The sequence below is a fragment of the Phoxinus phoxinus genome, assembly GCF_949152265.1.
Source record: "Phoxinus phoxinus genome assembly, chromosome: 18".
NCBI classification, from domain to species: domain Eukaryota; kingdom Metazoa; phylum Chordata; class Actinopteri; order Cypriniformes; family Leuciscidae; genus Phoxinus; species Phoxinus phoxinus.
The window spans coordinates 29,838,187-29,848,038 of NC_136893.1; the positions used below are offsets into that span (position 1 = coordinate 29,838,187).

Here is a 9,852-nt window from a genome sequence, read left to right on the forward strand (position 1 = left end):
ATCAACTGGAAAAGCTGAAATCTGGAAATGGTCGTGAGAATATTCAACAGGTCGTAGAGAATGATCTGGATACATCCATAAGAAATATTTTACTCAGGAACGATTTGGATCAACACGAAAAAGTCAAGCGCTACACAAATATCCTGACTAGGTTTTTAACGATTGTTAAACAAGGTGATCGGGAGAACAGCATGTTAACGTTGGCGTTACCCTATCCTGACCCCGGCCATAAAGACGATAATGTAGCCAGTAATGTCAAGGATGTTGGAGTTGTGGAAGATGTCGTGGGTGAAGTTCTGAAGAATGTGCCATCGCGAAGCGTGAAAAACAGTAGATACATACTAGACAAAATGTCTAAAGCTAAAGGAATAAGCTCTTGGACCGAGTCTGGGGAGTTTGTGTTCAGGGGTAACACAGTGCAGGGGTCGCATATGGTTGATTTGCTAAAAAGTGTCACGGCCCCACAAAAGGTTCGAGACGATCGAAGACCTCCGGGATGGTCAGAGTTTCTACACGCTTTTGCCGAATTAAACATCCCTTTTTCTACAGTACCGAATCATCATGTTAGACGAATGATTCATTCTCTAAAAAGTAAACCTGAAGCAACGACACCACCCCATATTCGGCCTGCTAAAAAAGTACGAAGATATTCATCTCCGCCCTCAGATGGCTTGTTTAAATCCCCGACTATCGATCGAAAACAATGGTTAGAATTTTAACATGCCCATATATTCCTAATGTATGTAATATTTGAAAAGATGATACGATGTGTATGTGTGCCGTTTGATTGAACTGAAATAAAAGACTGAAAATCATGGAATTTTAAGAATTTTTATTGGTTTCAGATAAATACAATGTAGATTGATCACTCAATCATGAATTCAAAGCAGTATTACACGTTTGTACACAATGAATACACGAAAACATTTTTTCATTACATCCATACGGGCTTAATCTCTGCACAAAGAGCGATACCATTTTATCATTTTGAACATAGTCATGACTATACAGTTTCAACACATCGCGATAGTCACGTCCCTTGACTAAATGATATAGAAAAAACACACAGTGTTGCCCGCAAGTATCTGATGAAAAATCCTGGACACGTCTGTCGGAATATAATACGTCGACATCGTTGGTTGTTAGAAAGTTATTGATGCTGGTTGGAAAACGATCACTGTTGGGTGGATTACCGAAACTGTCGAAAAAACAAGCGGTACCATCTTGATCCAAATAAATAGCAAGCCAGTGCTCACCCGGTAGGGATGAAGGATGTGTATTAATTATACACATTGATGGTAAGTTCCATAAAGTTTTTTTAGGTAGTTGATCGCTTGGGAGAACTCCGAGAAAATGAGTGTTGCACGTAATTTTATCCATGATAGTCGCAAGTTGTACCGTATTCATTTCAATAGTAATCGACCAGGACCTGTCTACGGTTTGACACTTCAATGATACTGTCAAAGACTGCGTAAATGAGCAGGTTAATAGTATGCGGCAGCGGTTGTCTGAATCGGGCTTCGAGTCTGATATTCCCGGACTTGATGAGTGATATGTGCTGACCACAGTCTTCATCAGGTGTGAGGTTAAAGGCGTAAAGCGTGTACCCATTCAGGAAATCACTCCTGTCGATAGAGAGCGGCTGGTTTTTAAGATGTCTTCCGGTCGTCATTGCAAGCTGATAAAATTCGCGAACAGCCAACCCCGCTTCAAAATTCGGCTGTAGCGGCTTGGCAGGGAATTGTTGTCCGTCAACGTAGACCGCTAGGAACTCCAAATCATAATGTTTGAACGCAAATGGGTTTTTATCGTAGGCCCCTGTGAAAGCGTCGTTATCGACCATGGCCAGGACGATAGATTTTGGTAACGTTCCTAAAAACAGATTTTCTTGATTTGAAACACGGGCCCCGGCTGGTATGGAGAAATTTTTAAGACATACCCGATCTATGGGGTACTTGGCGGTAGTCGATAGCAATGCCTGGGCATGCCCCAGTCTCACGGGGGGTGATACAGATACTTTCTTGACATATAAGGATGCTGACACAATATTTAATTTGTAAGCCACGTCGTCACATCTCATCAGACAGAATTCGTCTTTACCTCGAATCATACGTATTTTGATGTCAACGCCGTTTAACATTAATTTTTCTTGAAAGAAAATATCGCTGTGAATAGGTGCCAACAACTCCACCACCTTACTCCCGTTTGTGTAGAGCGATCGCTTCGTCAGTCCCGCGTTACGGCCGACAGGGTCATTCACGTCCATATGACCCGCCGTGTCTTTGTAGAACAGACCGGCGGAGAAAAGTGATTCCAATGCATCTTTACTGTAGTTGATCAGACTCTCTATGATGCATCGGTACGGATATGTGCTCGAACTCTGGGATATCAGCCGATCGCCGAGGCTCACATCAACTTGGGAAAATATAGTGGCCCCGGGGTAGTTTATCAGAGCAACCCTTGAAGGGTCTGCAATGTCAGTGCCGTTAGGTCTCGTGATTTTAAGTTGTAGATATAGCATCGTATTATTTAGATCCACATAATCTTCACCGTTCCCTGCTATGAAAAACTCCAAGGGGCCAGAGTCCGAAATAGCTGATAAAGGGGGAACTTCTAAATAGCCGTTTTTCTCAATAACAGTTTGTGTCAGTGGTACCGTAAATAAGTCTAACTCAGACTTAATACATTCCCCCGACATGCGATGCAGTAACGCCATGTTAGAATATGGATTTTATGGATCTCTTAACCGATGCTTTTCGACTCACAGACTTCTTACGTCGTCTACGTACGACTGAACGTCTCTTTGGTCCACGCTTTGTTTTCTTCTTTATCCGTCGACCACGCCTCCTTACTCCCGGCGGTTTAGACATTCTCTTACGGGCCATAACCATCAGGCCAGACCCACCTTGAGGTTTATCATTATCGCTATACGATCTCGACAATGCGTTTGAGACGACGTCGGATACTATATTTTTAGCAGCAGATTTTAGGTGGGGTTTCGCGATGCTAAATCCTCTTTTTAACAGAGGTATGGCCATCCTAAACAGACCTCTGAAAAGCCCCCCCTAGCCCCGCACCATACATAACCCCGCCCCCCGAATATCCTGGTAGCCCTCCGCCGGCCTGATTTTGGTAATAGTTAACATATTCAGCAGCATTTGTTTCACGGGGGTTATAATAATAACTCATTTTAAAGAATAGAATGTCGCGATGGCTTAAAGTGTAGTTTCACTATGACTTTCCCGTAAGAAAACGGTATTTCGCGGTTTTGGTCGTCCTTCAACTCTATGGTAATGCTGGTGATGTGCTCCTTGTTGATCGATGCGTAATGTGGATTGTCATATCTAACACTGATGGCATCATTGTTTTCACCCGTTATATGTACGCATCTCAAGAGGGGTACATACGAATCCCCGACTGGTTGATATTGGATGATGTCGGTGTAAACATACAATGTGTAGAACCCGCCGTTGATATCGGATTGATGAGGAGCGTACGTGCTGATGCTCGTAGTAAAATCACCATGGCTATGATAGTTCGAACATCCGAGAGCCTCCCCCGGTATCATTCCTAAAATTGTTGCGAGTCTCCCATGGAAGCTGACTGAAATGTTGGGTCTCGCGACCAGAAACACTTTTTTTTTTAATTCATCGTGATTCAATGCGGCCGAGGGTGCGAGAAGTTGATTTATCAATCGGATGATCGCGCGAATGTTTGTGTAGTACCCGCCGCTTATTTGTAATTTCCTCGATACCGTAAACCCTGATAAGTCTTTTTTAAAAGGTCCAGTGTCTTCAGGGGTTGCGTTATTCACCGGTCCTGGGGCTGTGTGTAGGACGAAATAACCATCTTCATCATTAAAGTTATACCAACTTCTAGGATATTCGATTTCGGTTAGTCCAACCTCCCATTGTCCTTTCAATTCAATAGCTTTTGCCAACCTGGTTGTATAGCTGGATATGCGATTTTCAGGATAAACTGACATAGAGGCATTACACGGCAACGTGACATAGAAACCGTGGTCGTCCATGGTAATCCTTCACTTGTATGATCTCATCCGGTACGAGTTCATATGTTTTATGGTTTTTTTAAGTCCAGCAGTGCTTTTTTATCTATATAACTATTGAATTTAGCGGGCCATCCTAGCCATTTAACTAAAACAAGTGTAGATTTCCCTTGTTTTTTCTGACCTAAAATCTTTTCCACCTTAAAAGATTTGTTTTTACTTACAATTATTTTTTGTAGCTCTTTTTCATAAAAAACACCGTCAATAGCTTCTCCGTCATAATCCGACAATCTGTAGACGGGCGGTTGCCGCGGAATACATGATGATACGGTGAAAAATTCATCTGTGTAGTTCTGTTCATAACCTTTGGCGAACGGTCCTCTCACTTTGGAGATCCTGACAACATCTCCGACGTTGAAATTAAATTTGTGATTTACAGTCTTCTTTATATCGCCGTACAAGTTTTGAAACACCTGAGCCTCATTTACTTTGTCAACGTCCACAGGCCTCATTCTAATACTCCTGTGATAGCTGGAGTTGTAGCCCTGCATAATATCTTGTAAAGCGTCTATGTATCTCCGAGAATTTGTAGCCGTTAAAAATCTCCACATACGGCTTTTTAATGTTCTATTAAAACGCTCCACGACGCTCGCTTTCAAATCAGTAGCGGTAGCGAAATGATTAATTTTGTGCGTTTTCATTACATCTTGAAAATGTTTGTTAAAAAACTCCTTCCCCTGATCCGTCTGCAATTTCTGTGGAACACGACCCTCTTCGAGTATAGACACAAACGCCTTAGTAACCTCGATACCAGTCTTATTCTTCAGCACCCGTACCCATGCGTACTTACTAAATACATCGACGCATGTCAGCAAATATTTATTATTATCATTTTCCTTGGTATAGGCTGACATGTCAACAAGATCCGCTTGGAACTGGGCATCTATCGCATACACCACAACTCTATTACGCTTATATTTTATAGGTGCTGTTCTATGTAATGTATAGGCGTCTTCCCCGGCCAGCCAATCTGAAACCTCTTTATCACTTAGTCGTACTCCACTATCCTTTAAGATTGCATCTTTTAAACGTTTTTTACCACCTAAAGAACCAGGGTTGGATGGTGTATAATAAGTTTTTTTCATAAGCTCCGACATGTTACCGTTTCAACCTCTGTAAAAGAATAACTCATACGATCGAAGGGGTTCAACCTTTTATTAAAAAAACAACACAATACAACACATCTAAGGATACATATAGTAAAAAATGGGTACATAATGACTACATACTAAAAGTAACAATAATAATAATATGAAATAATGTTAGTACATACTATGTAAATGATAATAAAAATGTATATAATGGTATTAGGGGTTAGTAAAAGCTAATAATAATAACATCAATGATTGTCTAACCAGAAAAGGAAGTTTCGGCATGCCATCATGTTACGATCTAGGATGCGATTGACAAACATTATGATAATTCGATCACTGTCGTCCTCATCATTGTCTTTTCGTTTTAAATCCAATAGCCGGCATACATCTGATACATACGTACACATACAGAGCACGTCAGGGATTGCAAACTCATCAGAACATTCAATCATCATAGTCAGAGCATCGTTTATCAGTACACATGGGGGTTCAATACCATTGACACACATGTCTGCTAAATCAGACCATGATTTAGGTAAACCTCTTAACATATTCATCTGTTTCCTGAGGTTTCTTACACGCTTGGTGTCAACATCATCATCATCATCATCACATTCATCATCTGATTCGCTATGGTGCTGGATTTTACGCAGCAATAAAATCAACTGTCTTCTGTAATGTCCTTTAAACATGTATTCCATGAAACTCTTTCGGCTAAATGACGCAGCCATGCTGGTGGGGTTTTGATCACTCTCCATTTACAATTGAGAAACCTTCCCAGAGGTCGACTACGTCGTAGACGTACTCCTTGCAGGTTTTGTCCAGAAGTTTGTCCCTGAGTTCTTGTAGCTTTGTGGAAATGAATGGTTCGTCTTTTAATTCATGCAGAATAGACCCGACGGTTCCTTGAATCATCTGAGGGTGGGATTTTAGGCCACGTCGGTTTAGGACAAATGCTATGATGAGTCGGAGATTGGGTTTAAATAGTTTGCATGCCAGTTCGTCAAAGTGAGTATCGAAGAAGTATGTTGGTGGTTCATACAGACAGATATGTTGCATTTGACTCGGATGATCCGTAGCGCAGCCCTCACACTCCTCCTTCAGTTTGTCGTCGATGAGATGTTGCAACAGTAGCACTACCGTGGCTTTTACAATTTTGAATCCAATGTCACTGAAACATCCGTCTGTTGCGTCGAAGCCGGGTTTAGCAGCAGATTCACTTCCGCCACACAGATCAGTCAGGAAAGTCAGGTTACGATGTCCAAGCCCCGCGCAGAATTTATCCAGCCATGCTTTATTATCGGACTTCACGGATTCGTCTGTTAGAATATTATCAACAGCATTATCATCAGGATCGGCAATACCATAGTTGACAGAGTCACCGCAACTATGACCGTACTCTGAAACTGTGTCTTGAGACATGGCTTATAAAGAGGAACTATGAGGAGGGATCAGACTTACCTCGTTTTATAATGGCTGTAGTAAATGGGCGGAGCCGGTGACTGGTACATCCCGCTGCGCGGACATCTCTCAGGATGGAACAGCTGCACTTTAATTTGATTGTATCCATCATGCATGTCACACCACTTGAACATTTTGTTTATCGATGAAAAAAGGATACTCAGCATAGACATGTCACGCCATTTGAACAAAAATTGCATAGCATACAGATTATGATGCTCATTTTGTAGAACCGCTCCTGAACGCTGACAAAGCTTTGTCTTATCTTTGCAACTGAATATGTAAACACATTCATCGTCTTTCTTTTTAGTATGATCCCCGACCACGCGGTACCGAACATCCGAAGAATCCCCATCCCACTCGGCGACGTACAATGGGTCGTTTCCAACATCTTTCAAATCTTTCCAGACGCGGGTGTAAAATAACGTCCAGTCTTTTTCAGGAAACACCAGACAGGGGTCTTCCCCGGGTATAAATTCGTCGGTGCCGTCGGTAGTGTAGAGCGTGACGGTTCGAAACTTTTTACTAAATATGTAACCAAATACTCGCTTACTACTCATCAAAAATTCCCCTCTCTCACTGGGTGAATTTTCGTGGAGGAACTTTGTCAAACTAATATCCCCGTGACCCTTTCGTGGAGCCATCATCATACTTGCCACCATCTCTTCATCCATTTCGCTCTCTGGGGTTTTAGGTAAGTCTAAACAAGCCATGTCGATGTGTTTCACCACGCTTATCTGTTTTGCAGAAATGCGATCGACTATTTATACCCCGCTGAGAGACCATCAGTCAGACATCGGTATTCCAAATATTCCATGAAAACATTCCCATCAGTAGCACAAGCAGATCACTATCATAAACAAACAGCCATAAACATTCCGGAACCACACATGGTCAAAGGTCACCCACCTGGCAGTCATAAAACCCCCAAATATGGACATTTCCGGTCATAAACATATGTCATAAAGCCATAAATCAGGGTCATAAATCATTTTTTGACACAAGCTGCCCCATATACACTACTAGCATGCACTGCAGCATGTAGCATTTCATTGATTGTCACCATTGTTGAGAATCATACACTGTGTCTTGATGTCTAAGTAACATCATAGCAGATAAAATTTACTGCATTAAATGTTTTTAAAATCCTTTATTTAATAAACAGTATTGCTCTCATGCTGTAAAATGTAATGACTTTTACTATAAAATATTGAAAATTCAAGTCCATATAAGCAAAGCATCACACTGAATAAGTTCAGGGATTCCAATTACATGATGATGACGACTTTGTCTTCACCATTAAACGGACAATATCACCTGATCTCACTTTCTCTATAACGTTCTCACTTTGCTATATCAAATGTGCTTTATAAACACACAATTACAGCAGACAGAGAAAACTTTACACTAAAAAGACAAGGTCCAAGAGCCCAACTAAAGCAAACGCTATCCACCATCATGGTGACTTTTAAATACAACTATTGATTTAATTAAACCAGATATTAAATAAAGTCAGTCTGGTTAGTAATAAGTGAAGCTGGTAATGCTGTTTGTGGAGTTGTTTAATCCTCCTCTGCTGAGATCTTGAGAGATTTAATGTCCTCTTTTCTCTTTAGTTGATTTCATCTAAGGCTGTGTCTGAAGTCAGTTGTAGTTCTTGTGTTTCTCTGTTCTTCAGTGATTCTGCTTGTTGACAGCAGGTGTTCATAATTAATGCTCAATCACCACTTAATTATCTCATTAACTCCAACACTGCTTCAATGGTACTTTAACTCTGTAGTGTGCACACATATGAACACTGAGCAGTGCTAATTTAACATGGGTGTTTTTCTGTATACAATTACATAAATCTTACCCATTTCATTTACATATGACTGACAAATATGAATCACATTCAGTTTATTAATGCAATTACATAAATCTTATCTGTTTAATTTATATATGACTTAAAAATATGAATCACATTCTGATTATTAATTGGTTTATGTTAAAACTATCTAATCCAAATGGATGGAAATTCTATATGCAATTCAAATACATAAATCTTATGTTTAGACATAATTTTTATTTTGAGTGTAGCTTATGTCATTTCCTCTTGTAATGGTCCTGCACCTGTTCTGTGTGCAGTGGCTCATTATTTAAGATTATTTTACATAGGGTTTTCTTTGCTTACAATATAAAGTTCAGGTGCATCACCTAAGTGTTTTTAGGAAGCACATAAACCTAAGTGTTATCACACACAAATCAGAAGGTAGCTTAGTCTCAAATGGAAAGGTATCCTGACAACAGTGATAAACAAAACAAACTGGATGAGCGAATGTTGCAGATTAACAAAATGTCTGGTCATGAGTTTAAATTTGTATTTATCTGAGTTTAGTGGAGTTTCTGTGTCCTCTGAAATCTTAGGAAAAAAACTGAATTTAAACCATCATAACCAAATGTTATTGTAATCTTTATGGTTAAAGTGGATCAATATATCAATATAATTCTAACTAATTCCCTTTGTAACATTTTTATTTTTATTAGGGGATGTCATTCTACAACAGTTTGAGGCTCTCCTGACTCTTGAGTGTAGGAATGAAGAGTTTCTCTCTTTCCAGCCAATGGTAAAACGGCTGGACACCTTCTTGTGCGGCTATTTAAGGCGAGACACTACAGGTGAATAGGGAAATATTTGTAACTAGCAGATATCACCATGAAACTTTCCCAGTTGATTACCTACATTAAGATGAGAAAAAAATGTATTACAAGTTTTCTGTAATTTATTGTTTAAATATGCAAATTAGACATTATCTAATTAAATATGCGCTAATTTGCCTATATTTAAAAAAAAACGAAATCTCAGAATTGGATAAAGCCAGGTTCAAAATTCTTTTTTCATTGTGTTCACATATTAGATGGGAAAAAAATTACAGAGGGATTTATGGATATCTACTTTTGTTATCCTGTAAAACAGAATATACTGTCAATAGCCTTAAAAAATGTATTTTCGCCATGTTTTTTGGAATAAAATGTTATATAAATCAGGCTAGGAATAATATATTTACAAATCCCTCAGTAATTGTCTTCATAATATAACTAGGTACAAGACTGGAAAGTTTGGTGTGTATAGGTGCTACTGAAGAGGAGATTTCGGACTTGGAGTATGAGAGAAAAGTCATTTTGAGAAAAAGGCATTTAAAGATTTGTAATGTAAAAAATCATACTTTTTTAGTGGAAACAACTATTTAC

The 9,852-nt window shown here is 39.7% G+C and overlaps 1 protein-coding gene across 1 annotated transcript; it reads right to left on the reverse strand.

Moving 5' to 3' along the window:
• Positions 1–1,408: 1,408 nt before the first annotated feature.
• LOC306986307 (uncharacterized protein F54H12.2-like) lies at positions 1,409–2,716 on the reverse strand (the record flags this gene model as incomplete). The annotated part of the gene is made up of 1 exon (XM_079589425.1): positions 1,409–2,716. The coding sequence occupies one exon, from the start codon at positions 2,714–2,716 to the stop codon at positions 1,409–1,411; it is 1,308 nt and encodes a 435-aa protein (XP_079445551.1).
• Positions 2,717–9,852: the final 7,136 nt, after the last annotated feature.